This window comes from Amblyomma americanum, chromosome 9, assembly GCF_052857255.1.
Source record: "Amblyomma americanum isolate KBUSLIRL-KWMA chromosome 9, ASM5285725v1, whole genome shotgun sequence".
Taxonomy (NCBI): domain Eukaryota; kingdom Metazoa; phylum Arthropoda; class Arachnida; order Ixodida; family Ixodidae; genus Amblyomma; species Amblyomma americanum.
In genome coordinates, this window is record NC_135505.1 from 23,016,031 (window position 1) to 23,040,702 (window position 24,672).

Sequence of the window (24,672 nt, forward strand, 5' to 3'; positions counted from 1 at the left end):
ACTCTCTCTCTCTCTCTGCCGATTCTCTTGATCAGTGCAGGCTGCTTTAAATAGGAAACTGTTGCCTGCACTCATCTTTGCAATTTCGGGATGTCGTGGCTTTAAAGCGTGACCACTTGCGGGAAAGTACTGGCATCAAATGATTATTTCTATTCCTTCGCTACGATGGTTCCTGTGCGGTTTTACAGCATTAGTCAGTTAATTCCATCGCATGTACAAAGTGCGTGCGTGACATACATGGAATGGCCTTTTGATTGGCCTTAAAACATCTATGCTGGCTCAATCTGTTCATACACTAATGCTAAATGGAGTGTACTACTTGAGACCACTTACGGTACGAGCGTGTCACCCGCGTTGTCAAAGATCCGGCTAGTAGGAGTTGGCACGTAGCGGTAGTAAGGAAACTGCGTAACCAGTGTATCAAGTCCTTTGAAGATGTCATCGATTGCCTGGAAGATGCGGAAAGCCTGCGAATCTCGATGAAGCCGCTTCTCTAGAAGTCCCAGCCTTGTTCCGAGTGATACTGCCGTGATCGCTGCGACGTGGGAGGAGATGGCAGATTACAAAAGTGAGCTAGTGGGCTAACACACACACACACACACACACACACACACACACACACACACACACACACACACACACACACACACACACACACACACACACACACACACACACACACACACACACACACACACACACACACACACACACACACACACACACACACACACACACACACACACACACACACACACACACACACACACACACACACACACACACACACACACACACACACACACACACACACACACACACACACACACACACACACACACACACACACACACACACACACACACACACACACACACACACACACACACACACACACACACACACACACACACACACACACACACACACACACACACACACACACACACACACACACACACACACACACACACACACACACACACACACACACACACACACACACACACACACACACACACACACACACACACACACACACACACACACACACACACACACACACACACACACACACACACACACACACACACACACACACACACACACACACACACACACACACACACACACACACACACACACACACACACACACACACACACACACACACACACACACACACACACACACACACACACACACACACACACACACACACGCGCGCGCGCGCGAGCTGTGGGTATTAGGCACCGTCAGCAATTCGAGAAATAGTGCCAGTAGTGACAATGATAGTTTAAAGCTACAACTTGGGAGATATGTCTCTTGTGTTATCGCGCGTGTTCTTTAAATAATATTTACCACCTGTTTAGCGCTGGCTGTTTTTCGAGTGGAGATGGAAATAGAGTAACTAATGTATATCAAAAACAAGATCGATATTAACTATGAAACTATTTCCATACGGCCAGTCTTTTCGAGTATCTTTAAAGAAATTCATTCCAGAATGTCGAAGTTTATTATTGCACATAATTTGTGAACAGAATATCAGTTCGTTTTTATAAAAACAAATCAATAAAGCTAGCTTTGCTTCATCAAAACGTAAATACCTTACAGCAGTTCGAAAATAAATTAATTGTCCTTGGAGTGTCGTGGACTTTTCTTGGCTCTTACACTTCGTAAGCACCCGGCGCGGTGGCTCAGTAGTTAGGGCGCTCGGCTATTGATCCGGAGTTCCCATGTTGGAAACCCACCGCGGCGGCTGCGTTTTTATAGAGGAAAAACGCTGAGGCGCCCGTGTGCTGCGTGATGTCAGTGCACGTTAAAGATCCCCAGGTGGTCGAAATAACTCCAGAGCCCTCCACTAGGGCACCTCTTTCTTCTTTTCTTCTTTCGCTCCCTCCTTTATCCCTTCCCTTACGGCGTGGTTCAGGTGTCCAACGATATATGAGACAGATATGGGGCCATTTCCTTTCCCCGGAAACCAATTAATATTATGATTATTACTTCGTAAACCAACCGAAATATAATGTTAAAAAAACAACGTTTTTCGCCACCAAAGCAAAAACTTTGCCGTTCGTGATAACCTCTTAAACCGCCGTAGCTTGTTCTACGACGGGCGGAAGGGGCTGTTGGTGATCCCTCGGGACCTCCGTGCTGCCACCTGCGCCTCTTTCCACGCAGATCCACAATGCGGCCGCGCCGGTATACTGAAAACGTTAGGCTTGGCTGCGTCTTTGATATTACTGGCGATGTATGTACTACTTCATACGTCGATATATTCGTTCATGTAGAGCCTGCTAACATCGCAAGATCCCTCCCCGCTACGACGTTTTTTCCGTTGCGGCCATTACTCTGCCTTCGCCGACCCTTTGACTCCGTGGGCATTGATCTTTCTGGCCCTTTTTCAACCACTTCCGCTAACAACGACTGAGTCATCGTGGACTGAGCGGTTCAACCACACACTCAGTGACATGCTCGCCATGTACGTTGAGACCGCCCACACCAACTTGGACCAAGCGCTCCCTCTTGTCACGCACGCGTAAAATACGGCTACACAGACAACGACGGGATTTTCTCCTTTCTTCCTCTCATATGGCCGGGAGCCTACATCCACCATGGGCACCATCCTTCTCTATAGCCCTGAGCCTTCCGAGACCACATAGCATTCCGAAGCTCACCTCTACGCCGAAGAATGCCGGCAACTCGCCCGCTGTTTCACCACACAGCTCTTTTGGCACCAGAAGCACCGTCGGGATTCCTGTGACCCTCCCGCGTCATATCTCTCCGACGCACTTGTTTTGCTCTGGGTGCCTTCCTCCACTCCGGGGTTCGCCACGAAACAGCTTTCTTGCTACCAAGGAGCTTACCGCGTTATGCAACAAACTCGCCCCCTCTCTGGACCACCGTCGCTGGAGCGCGAAACTGTGCATGTCCCATGCCTCAAGCCTTATTACTGATCCTCCACACTTTCATCTCCGTAAATCGGCAGGGTGTATTTTTTTTTGCGGGGAGGTAAGTTTAATGGGACCGCGGCGGCTGTTCAAGCAGCACAGCGAACATATAGTGTGTGCTAACTTGGACCAAGATTTTTGAGAAAACCTAAGTGTTCTTCGCAACTGAAATCGCGTGGATGTTAGGATTTTTCTAATGTTACAGTACCAGTTTTGAGATCCTCTTACTTGAATAATTAGCCGAAATACATCTTCATCATCATCATCATCAGCCTTACTGCATCCACTTCAGGAAAAAGGCCTCTCCCATGTCTCTCCAATTAACCCTGTCCTTCGCCAGCTGTATCCGCCCTTTGCCTGCAAACTTCTTAATCTCATCCGCCCACCTAACCTTCTGCCGCCCCCTGCTACGCTTACTTTTTCTTGGAATCCACTCCGTTACAATTAAGGACCAGCGGTTACCTTGCCTTTCCATTACATGCCCTGCCCAAGCCAATTTCTTCCTCTTGATTTCGACTAGGATGTCCTTAACCCGCGTTTGTTCCCTCTCCCACTCTGCCCGCTTCCGGTCTCTTAACGTTACACCTATCATTTTTCTTTCCATGGCTCGCTGCGTTTTTCTTAGCTTAAGCTGCGTTTCGTTAAGAGCGCTGTAATCGCTGCGCATTCGGGCGCACGGAGCACGCTGTCATGTGGTATTTTTTGAGCTTCGCGGCCTTTCGTTTTTCCCGAATTAAAACGACCACGCCACATCTATCTGGTTGGAAGTGCCTGAGTTGGACAATAGTTGAGGAGCTCCACAACACCCCAATTGACGCCTGAATGTTTCAAGCTGTATTTAAAAAGTTAATTTATCACGACATAATTATTCAAGTAAGACGAGCAAAAAAATTGTACTGAAACTTTAGATAATCCCTAACAGCATTCATGCGATTTCAGTTCCGCAGAATACTTAGGTTTTTTTCAATATCTTCCGCCAAGTTAGCTGGGACACCCTGTATATGTAGACGTAGTGTAGTTGGGATTGTGAGTGCGTCCGTCGTGACGCTCTTCGACCAATGCCCACCGACCTGCGCTTCAAATAAGCACCTTTAGAATCTATCTAGGAAACGTCTCAGAGTGAAATTCAAATCTGAGGTACAGAAAACTCTACATAATCCTCAAACGCTTTCACTATTGCACCGCAAAACAACGTATTATCAAACATGGTCTCCAGAAGAATGGGCTGTGCCTACGATTCATCTCAGTTCTGGCAACGGCGCAAACCGTCTTGTTTGTTTCAAAGGAACATTCCGACAACCTAAACCTCCTTGACAGGCAAGCCGCCTATATATATCTGGAAAACCTCGCACCGGGAGGGATCCAAGACGTGAGAATAAACCCCTTTAAAAACGTAATTGTCATTGATGTCAAGGAGCGGAGTGAACTAGGAAGTATGACCACCATCACCAAACTTGACAATATCAGCGTGCGCCCACTTATACTCCAAGGCAGCTGCGCTACTGCTGGTCTAATTTACGACGTCGACATTGCCATCTGTGACGCCGATTTGCCTATATTAATCAAGCCGGTGACCGACACCATTTCAGTAATTCATGTTTCGCGCCTTGGCAGGTCTAAATGCATTAACCTGAACATCCAGGAGGGTGACTGTATACTATCAAGCGTGGAGGTTGGTCATTTTCGACACCCACTTCGACATTTCGTTCCGAAGCTGCTACAGTGCAGGAGGTGTATGATGATCGGTCACGTGAGCAGCGTCTGCAACAACTCCGCCGTGTGCCTGAGATGCTCCGAGCCACACAGCGGCGACATTTGCCGAGCGACTGCCGTGAAGTACGCAAATTGCCATGGCCCTCACGACTCTTCCTCGAAAGACTGCCTCCGTCTTAAGATTGAATGGGCGCTACTCAAACAAATGGCGCGAGATCATTCTACGGAAAGAGAGGCCGCCGCAAAGGTGCGTCGACGTCGTTCACGCCATCGAAGGTCTTCAAAGCAGGCGACTACATTTTATGGGGAGGTCTCAAGCGCCACAGCAGCGTGTCCGCCTCCTCCTGCAACCGCACTAAATCAAGGAAGCCCGTCGTCTGATGGCGCCGGCTCTCCTGCTTGTGATATTATTTGGCCACCACAACCGAAGCCTCGCACGCCTACTGGGTCAGCGAAGACGCCGACACCGCCGAGTCCAACGCCTACGACGGCTCTAGTCAAAAGCCACGTTCTGGACTGTGGCCAAGATGTGCAAATAGTTGGAATGCTGACGTCCTTCATGAACCTCATGCGTGCTCTGCTTCCCAGCCTGCGCACGCCAGCAGCACACAACGAATTGCAAGTACTGCACTCGCTACATCCAGTTCTTGTGGCTCAGCCCAACTACAGTCCTTCTGGCTGCAATTGAGTTCAGTTGCCAATAAACTCCACATGAATGACTGGGATTGCTGACAGGTTTTTGCGATAGAGAGACCCCGCTGTGTTGTGTTCTGGACCGCCCGGATCATCGCCTATTAAAAGAGGACAAGATCCTCGGAACGTGTCTGCAGCAGTCGACTTCGCTCTCAAGGCCTACTGCACCATTAGTGAGAGGGACTGGCTTGAATGATAAACTTATATATATATATATATATATATATATATATATATATATATATATATATATATATATATATATATATATATATATATATATATATATATATATATATATATATATATATCGTCATCAGCGTAAGTACACCCACTGCAGGGCAAAGGCCTCTTCCATGTCTCTCCAATTAACCCTATCCTTCGCCAGCTGCGCCCACTCTATGCCTGCAAACTTCTTAATCTCATCCGCACGCTTAAACTTCTGGCGCCTCCTGCTACGCTCGCCTTCTCTTGGAATCCACTCCTTGACCATTAAAGATAAGCGGTAGTCTCGCCTTCGCATTACACGCCCTGCCCAAGCCGATTTCTTCCTCTTGATGTCGACTAGGATGTCATTAACCCTCTTTTGTTCCCTCACCCACTCTGCCCACTTCCGGTCTCTTAACGTTACACCTATCGATTTTCTTTTCATGGCTCGCTGCGTTGTCCTTAATTTAAGCTGAACTCTTTTGTTAGCCTCCACGTTTCTGCCCCGTAGTTGAGTACCGGCAAGATACAGCTGTTTTCCACTTTTCTCTTGAGGGATATTGGTAAATTGCTTTCCAATACCTGAGAGAACCTGCCATGTGCGCTCCACCTCATTCTTATCCTTCTAGTTATTTCCCTCTCAAGATCTCGATCAGCTGTCACTGCCTGCCCTAAGAATGCGTATTATTTTACCACTTCCAGCGCCTCGCTTCCAATTGGGAACTGCTGTTCCCTTGCTAGGCTGTTAAACATTACTTTGATATTCTGCATGTTAATTTTTAGACCCACCGTTTTGCTCTGTCTGTCTAAATCATTAATCATGCTTTGCAGTTCATCTTGTGAGTGACGCAGCAAGGCAATGTCGTCAGCGAATCGCAGATTATTTAGGTATTCTACATTAACTCATATCTCCAACTGTTCCCAATTCAGGCCTCGGAATATCTCCTGTAGACAAGCGGTGAATACCATTGGCGAGATCATATGGAGGACTACTTTATGGAGGACTATGGTAGCTGTGCAGGCTGCTGTAGACATCTTCCAGTATTTTGACATAAGGATCTTCTACACCCCGATTGCGCAGCGCTTGTATGACAGCTGAGGTTTCCACTGAGTAGAATGCTTTCTCGTAATCATTGAAGGCTTTATTCTACAGGAGTTGGTTATATTCTGCACATTTGTCGATCACCTGATTGATAGTTGTAATATAATCTATTGTTGAATATTGTTTACGAAATCCTGCCTGGTGATTTAGTTGATTAAAGTCTAAGGTTTCCCTGACTCTATTAGCGATAACCTGAGTAAATACCTTGTAGGCAACGGACAGTAAGCTGATCGGTCTGTAATTCTTCAATTCATTAGCGTCTCCCTTCTTATGAATTAAGATAACTTTTGCATTCATCCAAGCTTCGGGTACGGCTGAGGTCATAAGGCGTTGCGTATACAGGGTGACTAGTTTTTCAAGCAGGAGCTCCCCTCCGTCCTTCAACAGAGGTGCTATTTCCTGATCTTTACCAGCTGCTTTCCCCTTTCCATTGTTCCTAAGGCTTTCTTTTCTTCCTCTTTCGTTACTGGCGGGAGGACGCACTGCTGTGCGCTACTGTCTCTCTCATGAACGCTTTGATTACATTCACTACTGTATAGATTTGCGTAGAACACTTCGGCTACTTTAACTATCTTATCCATATTGCTATGACATTGCCCGCCTTCTCTCTTAACGCATACATCAGATTTTTACCAATGCCTAGTTTCCTCTTCACCGCTTTCAGGAGGTGAAAAGATAAAAGAAGAGAGGGCCTATATATATATTTGTGTGGTGCGCGCGCGCGAGCGTGCGTGTGTGTGGGTGTGAGCGTACGCGCGTGGGTGGACTAATTGCACTTGGCTCAGAACAGAACACCGGATGTGAAACGCGCGGCTTTTTGTGTATTTTGGCATGTCGTTGGTTGTTTCAATGCCCACCCCTATCTTGTTCTGAGTTAGAACCAACTGTGTGAATGAATAAATAAATAAATAAATAAATAAATAAATAAATAAATAAATAAATAAATAAATAAATAAATCATCAGCCTGACTACGTCCCCCCCGGGACAAACGCCTCTCCCATATCTCCCTGTGGTTGAATTTCTATGGAGGCAAAATTCTAGAGGCCCGTCTACTGTACGATGTCGATGCACGTGTCAGTGCAGAACTCCAGGTGGTCGAAATTTCTGGAGCCCTTCACTACTACGCCCCTGATAGCCTGAGCACGCGCTCATTAACGCTGTCGGGTTAAGACACGGGCTCGACGCTGCTGAGCGGAATATCGAGCGATACCTCCGCTGATATAAGACGCTACCCTGAAAATTGGTTGTTGGGGAAAAGAAATGGCGCAATATATGTCGCACATCTCGGCGGACACCTAAACCGCGCCTCAAGGGAAGGGATAAATCAGGGACTGAGAGAAGAAAGGAAGAAAAAGGGGCCGTAGAGGAGGGCTTCGGGCGCCTTTGCGTTTCGCGTCCATGGAAACGCTGACGCCCAGGAGCTAGCAATCCACTCAAATTTTGAACTATAAGGGTTCCACATTACTAAAGTTCTAAGAGCGTTAGCTTATACCCATCACGTTTCTAGATTTCTTGGGGTCTGCTACCACCTCCCTTCGACGTGAAATTTTCAGTCCTAGGAATTCATGATGGCGGCCCCCATTGTCAATCTATATCACGACCCAATTAGTGATTGAATGGTGACGTAATTAGTATATCAAATTGGTGACTGATTGGTGACGCCATTGATATATGGAATTGGTGATTGATTGGTGACGTCACTCATTAATCGAAGATGTCAAATTCGTATTTCGATTGGTGTACCTCCCTTTAATCTCATTCATCACAATTCTAGTAACTGACATCGTACAGCACACGGACGTCTTTTTGCATTTCGCCCGGATCTAAACGCGGCTGCCGTGGTCGGGTTCGAGCCCTGAGTACTCTGGCTCAGTAGCCGAGCGCCCTAACCACTGAGCCACCGCCGAGGGCAATTTTTCTTTTGCAATAAAGAGCTTTGCGCCCCCCCCCCCCCCAGAACAGGGAAGGGCTAACCAATATTTCTTGCTGTCTGGTATGAGAGCGCTGCTAACATTTACGAAGCGCTATGTCCGAGACGTGTCTTTCCCGTTTACCGGTCAGTTCTCCTTCTGTACTCCGGATGAAGAGTAGCTATATTTATTACGCGTAAGTTATCTCGCTCTATCTATTGCTCTTTCATTTCAGTTGTGCACGACATTTTGGTGCGTTTGCCAGCAGCAATTTTAATGAGTATGAACATTGTATAGAACCAAACAATATTGAAATGGCCTAGAGTAATTGTCGTTATTGCTTTTAAGCGAGAGTAAAGATATTTGGTATTGTGCTTACATTCCAAAGCCCATCTGTTCATGATGAAGTCGCAGCCAGGTACATCGCCGTTTTCGTCACGGGAGGCTGTTATCAGGTCGAGGACATCGCTGGCAACCTGCCCGATCGCGGCGGCATAGGTCTGCACTGTTCGAGGCCGGAGGGAGCTTGGCTGAAACATGGTGCGGATTTGGCGCCACTCTTCTCCCTGACTGCAGAAATCATAGATCGGATGCAACATGAGCGAAGCAACATCATATGCCTAATGAGAAATCTCACGGTAATTTGTGTACCGTCATATATACGTTTACGATACCTTCTAAGGGCGCTGGGAAGTTAGTTAGTAGAACGACAAATAGGCGCCATTTTTTATCTATTTATTGTAAGCGTATTTTCTGAACGCTTGGCTTTTGGGGCTGGCCGCGAGCAATCTCTGATATATGGTGCAACACTGCCAGAGAGAAATGGGTGGTGATTTTCTTTTTTTTTTGAAAATGCGAAGTAGTGCGCGAGGAAGAAACCTATAGCCGAGATTATAGGAATTCTTCTTTTGGGAAGGAGAGGAGAGTTGAGAGGTCGAGGAAGCTTGAGGTCAAAATTGTGGCTGCGGCACCTGGAGGCACGCTCTTTCGCGAAGTGCAGTTCGATGACAATGCGGGAGAGGCGTGATATGCTCCTCTCAATGCCCGTCATTCCGCGTCATGTACACGCCTTTGTCCTGCAGTGGGTGTAGTCAGGCTGATGATTAGGATGATGAGAATGAAAAGGATGGTGAGCGTGGTTTAGAAGAAAATGACAACAAAATTTCTGCAGGAGGGGCAATAATAATAATAATAATAATAATAATAATAATAATAATAATAATAATAATAATAATAATAATAATAATAATAATAATAATAATAATAATAATAATAATAATAATAATAATAATAATAATAATAATAATAATAATAATAATAATATCAATAATAATAATAATAATATAATAATAATAATAATAATAATAATAATAAACCAGAAGTTGAGCTTTTACCTTTCTGCAAGTGTTTGAGCCACAAAAGCTCCCTAGCAGAACATATGAACCCGCTCAGTCGAACACTAAAGTTCCGCATAAAATAGATGATTTCTTAAAGCGAGATTTATTGCCCCAGGGCATCATTGATGGGCGAAGGTGTGATGAAGGATGTAGTAGTGATTAAATTAATGAAAGAAGGCTAGCTGATTTGATGAAGTCCAGTAGAGAACGATGGTACGGTCCCTGCGCCCAGGCATTATATGAAGCAGGGTTGCTTGGTGAAAAAACCGCAACCTTCAAGTTCCGGATCCTTGTAGGCTTGAGAGCTGGGCAGTCTCACAATAAGTGATGAATGTCAGCTTCAATGTTCTCGTGTTTACATATCGGACACCCTGGCCGAGGAAACAAATCACGGTACTGATGCCATTTCCGAGTGACGGCAGGTGTGAGGACAACCCCGACCCCTATCCCCCTGAGCACAACCTCCTCTGCACGGGTAAGACCATGGGGGAGGGTTACCGCACACGGAGGGATGAGAGCACGCGTGTGCGGCGCCGGAGGAGTTTCTTGATGAAAGGAGGGGGAAGTTGTCCAAATGAAGGAGCGGAGGCAATGATGAGCCTGGAGTCGCGAGGCAGGTCGCTAAATCTACCTGGCTTTGAGAGGTCAGCAGATCCCATGGGACCCATCAGTATGGATTTGCTGCGGGATGCGTGCCGCTAAACGATGGATGTCTTGGCAGATATCTGGGGTGCGACTGACGCGTCGTTGTAGGCGTATGACGTGAAAGGCGTCGGTGCGAATGACAATGCGGGCCGTAGGTAGCATGGGAACGGCGACCACATAGTAAAGTGCCTCTTGAACCGCAAGCATCTCCGCACAGAAGGAGGAAAGAGTTTCCGAGAGGCGAAACCAGGACGTTTTGTTCGGCACAGGCTTGCAAGGACAGTAAACTGCCGTTGTAGTTTCGCCGGCCTGGATGCTTGCGTCAACGTATATAACGATAGGGCCATGCGGCAGATTGGCGTCTTGTTGTGTAATTCGGTCGCGAAACGACGATGCCGAGCTGGTACATGATAGCCGACGTAGATCTGTTGGTTTGTTGTCGCTTAGCTGTACAAAACGCCAGGGAGGGAGAAGTGGCGGGGCGGCTGCAGAATCGTGTGCTATGAAATATGTGCCCTGAGTGCACATGTTGTGTGTGTAAGGCTTGACTTTAGGAGGCGAGCATCGCGTCGTTGCTGCACTAGATCGTCTAGTATATTCAGCTGCGCATGTTCTTGGAGCGCCACGATCGGGGTAATGCGGGGAAGGCAAGTGATGACCTTCACTGCCTCTCAATGAACAGCTTCTAGACGATGCCATTGAGCCCTCGTCAATTGCTGGAATTGGGCTTTGTAAACGAGGCGCGGTTGCACAACCGCCCGCACCAAATGTCGTGCAACGTGAGAGCGGGCTCCGCCTGTTTTAGGACCATTGCGTCTAATCAGACCCAACGCCTGAATTGGTTGCTTTTTAGCCCGAGAAAGCCAAACAGTACCTGTTCCTGACTCTGGTATTGTCAAGCCAAAGATTTTTGCGGTGGAACTTTCTTGAATTGGAGTTCCGGATAGATGTATAGACGAATTGGTGCTGCAGTGAGTTTACGGCGCCCCCAGCGGTTGGCGACTGATGGTGACGATGATGATTTTCTTAAAAGTGCTAAGAACGCAAAACATACTTTGTTCACCCCTTTTTAATAAAACCATTGTCCTGTACAAACGCAAAAATAAGATAAGAAGGGAAATAAATGAGGCGTTTCACAAAAACCACGACTCGTGCGTTGTGGTCATGATTATGAACGAAACTATCTAGATTTACATGATTAAAGTATCAGTATGTCTTTTGATGTTGCACATGTGCTCCTGTTTACGAAAAGAGAGTATATATTTTTGTGTGTTTCTAATAAACCGCAGTTGATATCACCTGTCCTGCTAACTTCCTGTGTCCCTTGCCTCTGCGCTGGTACTGAGTATGTACAACTACCTCAACTCGGCGTCTTACTGTGTTTTCAGTGGTGAGAAATAAATTACCTCAGTGGTTGATGTCTACTTCGGTTCTCAAAAAGAGAAAAAAAGCTGCAGCAAGCTCATTTCACACGATGGAATTTTCACTCAAGCGAATGTTTCCTTGGGGACTACAGACGCTCGTTCAAGTGGTACTCCTTTGTCCTGATGGGCAATGCCGGCCATATAAAAATCTACAAAGCATGTAGCCTCTGTCCGGGCACGTAATCTCGGGCTACGTGACCATGCGTCATTCTTAATTCACACTTCGAGCTTCTGCACCGAATTTCGTACTGTTTTCACAACTCTGCCTTGCTTTAGGCTCAGGGAGCAGACAGTGAGGTTTACTTAGAACTCGACTTTTGTTCAACATTGCGAGCATAGGAAGTGACCAGCGGTGCAGTGATCGGTCATGCGCTTTTATAAACTTGCGTAGAAAGCAGAGAAAGCATTTTGTTTCATGTTTTGTTGAAATGACCTTGCAGCAGGTTTTTTTTAACATCATAAATCAGCTAGCCGAGGTTTTAGATTGCATTTTCACGAATGCAGAAGACGCGCGTTAAACACCTATAAGTTGAGTGGCGAGAGATAACAAGTTCGAAGAAAATTACGGAGTGCACTTCAGACTAATTACGTGCTTTGAATGCGAAAGCATTGTGTCATCGTGTGCTCTGCTGCGAGGTTCAATAAAGATTCCTTCCTTTCCATTGACACACCTACTCGTTAGCACACAGTCGTAAGGAAACACATACGCAAGGTCCACTTTCTTCCGCGAAGAAGCAACGCCTATCACAGAACGGCGTTACATCGTGGGAGATAAAAGTGGCCTATGGCAGTTAAAAAAAAATCCGTTCTGTGGCCTATGGCTTCCATGCTCGCCTCTCAGACTGGGGGTCCATGGTTCAATTTCTTGCACCTTCGGAAGAAAGTTTAATTTTTCTTTTTGCTGTAGACGTCATAATCTTTCGGTCTACTCCTAACGTCATGCGGGAGCATGGTGACGTAACTGAGGTCTGAGTGCTTTGAGGACTGAGATGAAGATTTTTTTTGCCATAGACAGCGACGGACGCCGACCCATGGGACATATGCTGTCGCATTAAAACTTGGGGCCTTTTTAACCACGTCCCTAAAGAAGAAAATGACTTAAAAATTGAGCAGTTTCTCATTATAGTTTGTTCTCTCTCTCTCTCAAATGGGCCCTCAATTTTTGATGCAGGCCTACCTCAGATAGTACATTACTGTGCATTGGTGGGTATCAGTCGGTGGATAATATGCATTAGTGGTGTTTGGTATGGAGTAGTGGGTGAATGAAGGTAGAAGAATAGGTCGCGTTAGTATAATCCGGTATGATAATCAAATGGAAGGTACCCAAACATTGTAGTCCTCATATTTTCAAATTTCGCGATACAAAATTGACGGCCCTCTCGACCAATTAGAAAATTTCGTTACGGAAAAACTCGGTTGTGGTTGTGGTGGTGGTGAAAAACTTTTTTGATGTGCAAAAAGACAGCTTTGGAGTCAGAAGACCTCGCTGCATGGGCGGTGTCTTTAGTCCGGGACGCCGCAGGACGAGGCCCCGTCTCGCGCCCGCTTTACCAGAGCCATTTCGGACTCCTATGCATCTCGTGTAGGGGTAGGAGAAGGGGGAAGGTGAGGATTCTGAGTAGAAGCCCACAGCATGTGAAAGATATCGCAGATCTCGCCTCATTGCGGGCAACGCCCATCTATATTCTAATCAAAGTGTTTCACTACGGCAGGACAGTGAAGAGTTCCTGTCTGCAGGCGCCGCAGAGTTCGCTCTTCCGCCTTACTCAGCCCCTTGGCAGCGGCCGGGTAGAGACGGTGGCTGTCGCAGTAATGAATTAAAGTTTCGTGGAAAAACAGAAGCGGTTCCACGCAAGAAGCCATGAGTGCGAGGATGAGGAGCCCAATGTGTAAGCGCTCGGGCGACCGCATCAGCGCCTTCATTGCCTCGTAGACATTGGTGGCCAGGAGCCCAGACTATCTTAGTGTGAGTTGGATCGGCAGCAGCCCGTCTTAGAATTTGGGATGCAAGAGGTGATATTTCCCTGGCCGGATAGTGTTCGCATGCCCGGCGAGAGCCTGTGACAACCGTTCTCGATTTTGGATCCGCGGCAGCGAGAGCTATGACAACTTCCTCCGCTCGAGGTGTATTTGGGGCCCGAAAGCACAGCCCATCGACATTCATTCCCCGGTGGACTACAGCAGCCGTGTAGAATCCCGTGGGCCACGTCCCTGTGATGTCCACGTACTAGACTCCCTTTTTAGATCCATATTGCCTCTCAAGCGTGTGAATCAGCGCTTGTCGTCTGCCTTCGTGTGAAGTCGTGTCCATGTTACGAGGGAGCGGAGCAACCCAGAGCATATAGCGCAACAGCACCGGGATGTTATCTGTCCTTTCTGGTATGCATATGTGTTGGATGTGTAAGCGATCAAGCAGGCGGCGCCCAGGAGCCTCTGTGAGATCTGGGTATATTGCTTCATGAGGTGGGCCCCCCGCAACTCCTGATAGGAGTTTAGCACCACCAACGCCTTCAGTTTGGCGTTGGAGGTAGCCACCGGGAGGTCCAGTGCTCGCTTTGTCGCCTTCCTGGTGGCGGCGTCAATGCGCTCATCTTCCTGTTTGGTGGTGCGAAGGCACGCCACGGCGTAGATGGCCCGCTGATCACTAAGGCATGGGCGAGCCGTAGCGCGTCCCTGCCCCGCAGACCATCCTGCTTGTTGGCAACGCAGTGGATCATGCGCCCTACCTGTTCGCCTATGCGCCAAAGTTTCGATGTGGTAGAGTCCGGATTGAGCCTGTTATCGATGAACAGACCCAGGATACGGAGCTTTGCCACTTCTTTGATGAGACTTACCGACAGAGAGGTGTGTACAGACGTGTGGTCCTTGTGTTTTGCCCTGACATGAAGAAGCTCTGATTTTGCGGGAGCACATTGGAGACCACAGCCAGCAGCATACACATCGACTATGGAGGCGTGCTGAAGGCGGTCCTCCATTTCCCCAAGGCTCCCCTCGGTGGTCCAGATTGTAATATCGTCTGCGTGGGAGCCTTGGGAGACCATACTGTGCTCCGAGGACCAAGCAAAAGAACCCATCGCTGCAGGCCGGGCTGCCAGCGTCATGAGCCTCCCGGATATGAACGATTGAGTGCAGTGGGGCCGTGCGGGGGCGCAAGGATCTGCGTGTCCTAAACTCCGCAGTTTCAAATAAAGTTTGCACCGCCATCACTGTCTACGTATTGATACCGCCGAGATGATAAGTGTTCTGCCTCTCGGTGGTGGTTGCAAAACGACAACCTAGGTGCTCCTAGAACTCGCAATGGACGCCCGTCCTACCTAGTCCTTGTTTTATGCGTTGCATATTGCAATCACTCAGTTCAGCCCTTGGGCGCGGCCGGGCAGCCACCAAACCACGTGACGTGACGTCACGACAGCCGGAGGAATAGCTGGGCCCCAACTCGCGCGGTCCCCCCACCTGACTCCCGCTCCTCCCTGCTAGGGGCGCTGCGCCGGCGCGTGACGTCACGGAGGAAAAGCTGGGCCCCAACTCGCGCGGTCGCGCGCGGCCGCAGCCACCACCTGACTCCGGCTCCTCCCGCTAGGGGCGCTGCGCTATGATTGACGTCACGGCATATGTATAAAAGAGCTGCGCTCCTTCGCCGGGACAGTCTTATACCCCTGTCACACGGGCATTTCGAGGGCCCTCGAACCGATAGTCTATCGACTCAAAGGCGATCGAGCGCTGCTACACGGGCAGTTTCAATGGCGATCGAGTCAATAGCCTATCGAGTCAACGGAGCAGCACGGAACTCCATCGAGATATGCAACGCATTCTTGGCTTAACCAAGCTAAGCCTGGCCATTTTTTCCGAGCATTGCTTTTCGTCAACTATGTCTCATAACCAACTAGCTCAAACCGAAGTTTTGCTCGTTGGTGTATAGGTGTTGGTGCGGCTATTGGACAGCTGCAATAAGGTGTCACTAGAATGCCACCCAGGAACTGCAGGAAAAGGGAATCTGGAAATACGCGCAGGCAAACCGCGGCCAATCATGCAGATGTCTTGCCAGGCATAAAAAAGTGGCGGGTGGCTTCCTTGGTTTTCGGGTCTTCGATCTAAGGGCTTTCGCACTGGTGGCGAAGGCACCTTGTCAGCAGAGGTATCTGTTGCTAAACCATAGTCTTCGCTTCAGATGACGCGGTTGTTGCGGCGGCCGTCCTTTTTTCCAATTTTTCCTTTCGTATCTCATCTAAAACTTCTAGTATTTGCACGTGGCATCAATTGTGGCTCAGCTTGGGTCAGTGGGCAGGCCCGTGCACCTTTATTTTCATTCTTCCTGCAGTCGCAACAACAACAAAACACATAAAACAAATACGTGAACAGTGACGTTCAATGGGGTGGCGTCGGTCGAGAGCCACATATGTTATAGCCGGCTCAGAATCACGTGCGAAGGAAGGCTGAGGAGAGCGCGTATGACAATGTGTTATTCCCCAGAAAGAGAAAGGAATTCCTTTTTTACAAGACGCATTAAACAATTCGTGCTAGTGGAGATTCATGCTGCAGCGGTAATGAACATCGAGTGCAAACCGCATGTTTTGAAAAGTATTTCATGACACCTGTTAGGAATCTTTTGAACTCAAAGATGCCCAAATGTGTGCTCCTCTATTAAGAAGAGACATGCCCTGTAAAAGTAACAAGGCGTTGTTCATTTGCTTCCTGAAAAAAAAAATGGGCAGTAGTGGTGATTTCATTTCTTCTAAAAGGCGCTAAATGCTAACTAAAATCAAAATATTATGCACAGTAGTTTGGTTTGGGCTAGTTGGTAACCATTTCTTCAAAACATAGAGCAAAAGAAAAACGACACAGATGTGTACGGGACAGGCGCTATGCATGGTTCGGGACAAGGCGCTCAGAACAGTGCCATCTGATAATTAATTCAAACTAATTTATCTGCTTTTGAAACGTCCGTGATTAAGACTTATGGAACGCTTTGTTCCTTAATTTTGTTTTCTTGTTTTTGAGCTTTTACTATCATGCGTGATGTTTGCGCAAACATGCAGCTGCTCACTCCTTGATAGTCTACACTCTTACGCGTTGATTATGCCAGGGTTGGCGAAGTATTGCGGCCTGTTGTCGTGGTAGAGCTTGAAAGGCTGTGCCCCCATGCGGTACGGAGTCTTCCCTTCCTCCTGGAACAGGGTGCGGAAGTCGTCGGCGTCGAACAGGTGCACAATCAAGCGCCGTCCGGGCAGCGTCTCTGCAACCACGGGCCCGTAGCGGCGGTACATCTGCCACGCCCGCTTGTTGATGTCACGCTTGTCATACTGACCTGGAGAGAAAAGCACCCGGTATGGCCGAGTGGAACTTGGTCACGTGACGAACCACGTGATTAGTCTCAGCACCGCCCCGCCGGCAGCTGCTCCGCCCCACGTGACCAACCACTTGACAGCATGGCTGCGCAGCCACGGGGTGGCAGCGCCGCCACGCTGAGGGCTCGAAATGCTACCGTAATGTAGCTATCGCTATAAAACATCTTTACTTTCAGCTGCATCGTCTACTGCTCGAAATATTCTCCCATTGAACTCTAGTTAACCATGTGCAGCTGCAGCTGCGGTCTACTTTACCACACACAATCTTCCTAATCCCACCGGCCCACCTTACTCTCGGCTACACTCCGCTGAACAGCCTTCGCCTAGAATCCACTCAATCGCCCTATGGGACATCAGCTATCCTCTTTAGCATTACATATCCTAATATTTCTTCATCTTTATTTAAATCAGGATGTCACTATCTTCCCTCTGTTTTCTGACGCACTTAATTATTGCACTGATGGTTGTGCATTATTTCCCAGGACAGTAAATGCGTTACGCCTGTGTGCGTGTCCATTTATTCATATGATAAGCCATAGTTAGGAACACTGTAAGGCAAGTGGACACGATGTATTCAGCACTTTGCACAGCGTACTTACAGAGGTATTAAGAGAACTGAATTGGGAGGAGTTAAGAATTCATGTTGCTGGAGAATGTCTTAGCATCTCCGACTTGTTAACAAAACTCAGTTGCTAAGATACCCATCGTACGAAACGCAAACCATGTTCGAGTAACTAGACACAAAGTAAAATGCGAGCCTAAAGTTATAAATAATAAATATAAAGCAATGTCAAACCACTTTTCAAAGGAACAACAGTGTACGATAGGCAGCGAGGCACTGGAAGTGGTTAGGGAATACACCTGCTTAGGGAAGGTAGCGAACGCAGTTCCGGACAAGGAGGGTGAAATAACGAGAAGAATAAGAAGGAGGGTATCTCAGTTGATGAGTAACTAATTACCAATCTTCCTGAATAGGAAAGCATATAACAGTTGTGTCTTACTGCTACTCACCTTGGATCTGAAATGTGGAAATTAACAAAAAGGGTTGAACTTAAAACGAGGACAATGCAGTGATCTATTAAAAGAAAGAAGACAGCTGTAATATAAATTTACAGGAAGACCAGAGTGAGCTAACCACGCCAGAGTTGAAATCAGAAAAATGGGCGTGGGCGGCACATGCAATGCGTAGGAAAGGTAACCGATGGTTGTTAAGGGTGACGAAGTGGTGCCAACCAAGGGCAAGTGTAACATCGGGCGGCAAAGAGTTAAATGGACGGATCAGATCATCAAGTTTGTGGGGATAAGGTGGCTGGCACAATACAAGATTCATTTCTGAGGTGTAGGAGTGGCCCATGATTGCGATTACGATGAAGTACTCCTGTCCGAGCTTCACAGTCCTTATTCAAGTTGCAAAGACCGCAAGAACATTCTGCCAATCAATTAGAGGGCGATGACCGCTCTTCCGCGAACGAATTTCTTTCAAGAGGAAAATGAAGCATTGAATATGCTGAAGTGCACAAGGTGACATTGCTAGTTTTGTATATTAATTTGTTGGTTGATGTGACTAGCTTTTGCTTTCAGCGCCCACAGAGAATTATTTCAGGGGCCATGTGCAGTACTTACATGGCGAAAATAGAACGTAAACCGGAAAAGAGAGGACCTATATACGAAACAAAGAAGGAAATGCATAGAGCAGTATAGACGCTGGAAAAAACTATATCAAAAGCACAGAATGTATACAATAGAAAAATGGCAATAAGCCTGGAAAGAAAACCATAGAAAAAGAGAAAACATTCTTAGGGCACTTAAGTCTGCTTACGTGCAGGAATGCGAAAGCATGGAACTCTCCAGGACACGGGTTTTTTTTCCCGGCGCCTGTAGGCATCGCATTTTTCTTGTCTTTCATTTGTTATTTCCTGTTTAATTTGTTTTAACTTAATTTTCCATTTTTTGTTTTTTCTTCATTTTTCCATTCATTATTTATTTTTCAATTTTTATTGCTTATTTTTCAGTTTTTATTTTCCATTTGAGTTTTATCTGTTTTATTTCTAATTTTTAGTTTTCCTAATTTTTTATTTATTCCTTGTATTCTTATTTTTAAGTTTATTTTTGCATATTTCAAATTTTTTGTAGTTTTAAATTTTATTTTTCATCTTTCTTGGTTTTCACTTTTGAGTTTTCTATTTATACTAATTACTAATTGAAGAATTGATTACTAATCACCCATTATTTAGTAATTGGTAAACTATATGGGTTATAGCTGTTATGTCATTGATGAAGCCATAGTGTGACAGATTTCGCGGACGGACGGGCGGACAACGATGAGCAATTAAAGGCTTTCTCCTTAATATCCGCACGAGGGGTACGCGAGAAAAGAGACACGCTGGTTAATCAAAAAAGACGAAAAGTGCAAAATAAGCCCATAATTAGTGAAAAAAAGCGGCTGAGTGCAAACCACTTATAGAACAACAAAGCCTGGAATTGTTCTCAAATCTGACAGTTAATTTACTTGTCACATAGCGCTAAACAGACACGGACGCAGGGAGACAAGACGGGCGCTAACTTACAACTGAACTTTTATTGCATGAAACCAGGCAATATAAGCACTTTCTTAACAGTGAAGATATATAAAACCATTGAAATATAGGAGGCACTCAAACAACTTTATCGTCGAGCAACATTTACGGCTTAGCAGACATAAAATACTGTTCTTTGTCAGATAAAAACTATCGCAACAAGAAGATACCTGTGTTAGTGCTGCCTCAGTGTTTTTATCTGACAAACAAATACATTTCATGTCTGCTAATCCGTAAATGTTATTTGACGATAACTTTCTTTGAGTACTTCCTATATTTCAATGGTTTTATACCTCTTCCTGACTATTAAGAAAATGCTTATATTGCCTGGTTTCATGCAATAAAAGTTCAGTTGTAAGTTAGCGCCCGCCCTGTTTGTCTCCCTACGTCCGTGTCTGTTTAGCGCTATGTGGCAAGTGAACCGCCTCCAACTCGCCCAAGCTTCCATTCTGACAGTTAATGTTTCGTGGTAATCTATTCTATCCATAACTTCAGCGCATTTGACGGCACAGAAACGATGAAGACAAACACATAGAGCGCTGAATAACTCAATTTAGTGGATGGCCAGCAGGCTTTTTATACTTATACTCACTGGTGACCACAAAAGAAAAATCCCACAAAAGCATGCAAGGAAGGAAGTAGTGCCAGCGGATACCAGTCAGGCGTAAAATCTCACAATCGAGAACCTTTTGTGTTTGGGACATTGCTACTAAGGGTGCGCCTATAGAATTGTTCTTCAGTCTTACAATCATAGGTGCCTCCAGGATCTCTCCTTTTAGTTAGTTGTAAGACAGGCCTTCGGCTCCGCAACCTTCAGCGGCTGGCGCTTAAAAGGAGGAAGGCAAGGACAAGTGTTGAACGCTCCGACGCTCGTGCGTGCTCTGGACTGATCGCTGCTGCCGGACTGGATCTGCATTGCACTGGTAGTCGTTCGCCACGCAGCGCCTTGCGAAGCGTCCTTCATTACAAGTGGTGGAGGTTTCAGCACGGCAAATGACATGGTGAAGCGTTTTAACCGCACCCTCGGCGACATGCTGACTTTGTATGTTGCTTCCGATCACTGCAACTGGGCCAACGTTCTGCTTTTCGTCACCTATGCCCATAACTCCGCTGCCCAAGCCACTACCGGTTTCTCTCCATACTTTCTCCTCTACGGCCGTGAACCTTGTTGCTCAATGTATACCATTGGCATACCGATCTGATGCTTCCGAAGTTACGGCTCTTTCCCGGGCCGCAAATTATGCCAAAGAATGCTGAAAGTTTGCCCGGTCAATCACTTCTCACGTCCAGCAGCGGTAGAAAAGCCCTCGTGATCACTCTGTTCTTCCCGCTTACCTTCCTGTAAGCATATCATGGAGGGTGTCTCCCTTATAACATCAGGCAACTCCTCAGCCGGGGGCCCAAGTTCGCGGTTGAGCCGAAAACATCTAGGCCAGAGCTCGTGACCATGGTGAGACAGTTTCTCGGCGCGCGGAAAAAACCGAAGCAGACCGTTGCACCTGTGACGGTGTAGACGATTTAGCAAAGTACAGGCAGGCAGCGAGGAAGCTCCCTTTGCTCAAGACAGTCACTTTACTGAAAGAACACCCGCTGTCTCCTCTACCAGCCGATAAATACGGAGGATTTGTTGTTTTAACCAGAGACGCAGATATGTCCAAAGCATCGGAGAGCTTCTTTGCAGTGTTTGACAAGCGCAGTGATGTTCGAACTTCGAAAATTAAGCGTCATGCGAAAAGGCTAGGAAAAAAGTTGAATAAGTTGTTGAGTGTGATTGAGAACAGTGACATGTGTAGCATGAAAATTTTCCTCACAGAAAAGACCCATAAATCTGACTTGTTTCGTGCAGTAGAACCATAGAGAGGTACATAGCAGAAGCAGGTCGTAAAATACCTGCAACAGAAACTCATTGTTCTGGCTCTTAGTGACCCTTTCAGAATTGCAACTTCTGATGAAGTAATCGCTTGGTCACAACGTGGTCACGATGGTGGGCTACAGGGATTCTGTTTTATATATTACATTACTGCCAAAGCTGAACTCTTTTTCAGCTGTCAATAACCACATAGAAAAACATGGGGTTGCGTCATTCCAGAACGAGTGCGGAATTTCTGCAAGAGATTTCTTTGAACTGTTGCGGTTTGATCGTGACTCAACATTTGCAGAATAGAATGGGGACGTGTACATTTGGATGTGTATTGGGCCATGACTAGCACTGAGCCACAGCGACGTTCTTGGCCTTGAGTGAGAAAAGATTTCAGGGTCATTTGGGAGGCTTTGGTGTGTGCTGCATTTTTATATTTTAGACGATTACTTCGAATTTTTTCAGTGTCACAGCCTGGATTTTTAGCTGCAGTTTTTAAATGTTTACGCAGTGTTCTTGGAGTGCCTTGAACCTTTGGTACAACACATGAAACACCACTTAATGATTTGATTAAGTTCTTGTATCGGTCGCTGCGCTTCACTCCATCCCACGTTTGTTGGTACCACGAACCCTGAGCTTAAGAACCCATTCTAAAAGGACATCAGCCCTTTCTAAACTTGTAAAAAGAGCCATAGTTCATTTTGCTTTTGATAAGGTTTTAAATAAAGTGTAGTGGGCACAGAATGGAACGAAGGTTTGGAAAAAAGCCGATAACCTTACAAAGGCTGCTTACCGATCTGATTACGACTGCAAGAAAACTTGACAGCTTGGAACACTAGCGACCTGGTTAGGCAAAGAGAAAACAAAAAAGTGGTCGCCGTATGGCTGCGCTCAGGTGGATGCCAATCAGTATTTACTTCCTTATTACAAAAGATGTTGCGGTGTCACATCTCCACCAGGTATCGCACAACCTCAAAAGAATTGGAAACCGTGTGGGTGTCGACGTTGTTTATATCGCCTTAAAAAATGTCAAGCAAGTGAAAAAAGATCAACGGCTGAAATTTTGAACCGCGAAGATGTTCAGTTCGACACCGTGATCGTTTTGTTCCTTGTCAAGAAAGTGTCATCTATTATTTGCCCTTGTCTTGTGGAAAGAAGTGCGTCGGACAGATTGGCCGCTGTCTTAATCAGAGATTAAAACAGCAGTGTGACAATGTTGCATGTGTGGCCACTTCAAGCCGCGTTGGCTAACAGTGCAGGGACTGTAATGCAGAAGATGACAGCGCAATTTGTGAATTCCTGTACACCGAATGCAGCGTCATAGGAAAAAACCGTGACGCACTAAAAGCAGAGATTCTGGAGGCAGATATGATTGTAAGATTGAAGGATGATTGTACTCTCAGTAGCATTGCCCTAAAACGAAATAAAACACCTCGATTTTGCGATACGACGCGTGCGAGGTATTCATTGGCAATAGTTCCGTTCTTGCACGTTTTCGTGCGGCTTTTTCTTTCTGGTCACCAGTGGGTATAAAGAGCCTGGTGGCCGTCCAATAAATTAAGTTGTCAGTCAGCGCTCTGTGTGCTGTGCTTCTCATCTCTGTGCCTTCTTGTGTGCCGTTAAATGCGCTGAGATATGGAACTGAAAAACCAGCCCGCCCAACGGAATACATTGCAAAGAGCGATGGTTATAGGAAAGAAAGAAATTTATAACACTTTAGTGATGTATCTGCCGCGGTAGCTCAGTGTTTATGGCGCTCGGCTGCTGTCCCGAAAGACGCCCGTTCGGTCCCGCCCGCGGTTGTCGAGTTTCGATGGAGGCGAAATTCTGGAGGCCCGTGTACTGTGCGATATCAGTGCTCGATAGAGAACCCCAGCATGACAGAAGATTGAGCGAATTGGTACACGTTCATAGTAGAATATATGTACACGTTCACAGTGGGTCGGTATTGTGTACCAAGTTCCCTTGTAATGTGGCAAGGTGCATGTCGGCAGGGTGGACATTGCCTGAATGTGTGGCTCATGGAGCTTGCGAACTGTCTTCACAAGATTGACACTTCGAACAATCTGGTGCGCCACTATCACAGCTGCCGTGGTTTTTCTCCACTTTTCAAGAAAACCAAAATTCTGTTTAGTCCCCGCCATGGATTGACGCGAGAGACAGTGGAGGCCTTCCATATAGCAAGAACAGGGCTTTTATGTGTCAGTGACACGTCGATCAGACTTTCCAGTAGAGAGATAGAGTTCCTAGATAATCGAATCAAGATCGCGTGGTAATGTCCCCTCCCCCCATACTTTAGCACGTGGCACGTGACTTGCTCGCGTTTTGTTGGGTTTTGTGTATATATTGATGCCTCTGAAAAAAACATTTCAGTTGCTAGTAGCGCTGTGTTTTCCTATGTGCCATTGTTCTTGTAGCGCTTGAATTTTCCACTATGCAAGAGCCCCCGGTGGTCGAAATTCCCGGAGCGCTTCGCTAAGGCGCCCCTCATAAGCTTAGTCGCCTTGGGACGTTAAACCCCTATAAGTCAAGCCCAATAAACGAACACCATTGTGCGGCACATGATTTCACAATTTCCAGGTGTGACCATGCCTTTCAAAGAGGAAATGGGGGTTAGTTAGTAATGATTGCCCAGGATTTCAGTTTTCTGATAGTAAACATGAAACAACAAGTACAACGAAACAACAAATCTGAAACCGCCGAGCGCTTAATTAATTTGGGCCTGAAGAAGCCCCATTAATAAATGGTTTGGTTTATGGGGGTTTAACGTCCCAAAGCGACTTAGGCTATGAGAGACTCCTGCAGTGAGGGGCTTCGGAAATTTCGACCACCTGGGGTTCTTTAACGTGC

At 46.6% G+C, this 24,672-nt stretch overlaps 1 protein-coding gene across 2 annotated transcripts in view; it reads right to left on the reverse strand.

Moving 5' to 3' along the window:
• Nucleotides 1–24,672, reverse strand: part of LOC144104165 (putative cytochrome P450 49a1) — a 153,623-nt gene that overhangs the window by 94,459 nt on the left and 34,492 nt on the right. For both annotated transcript variants that reach the window (XM_077637019.1, XM_077637018.1), the window contains exons 2-4: nucleotides 17,111–17,348; nucleotides 8,957–9,147; nucleotides 334–535 (exon numbers count right to left, since the gene is read on the reverse strand). In XM_077637019.1, coding sequence (XP_077493145.1) covers nucleotides 334–535; nucleotides 8,957–9,147; nucleotides 17,111–17,348 — 631 coding nt within the window. The remainder of the gene's footprint in view (nucleotides 1–333; nucleotides 536–8,956; nucleotides 9,148–17,110; nucleotides 17,349–24,672) is intronic.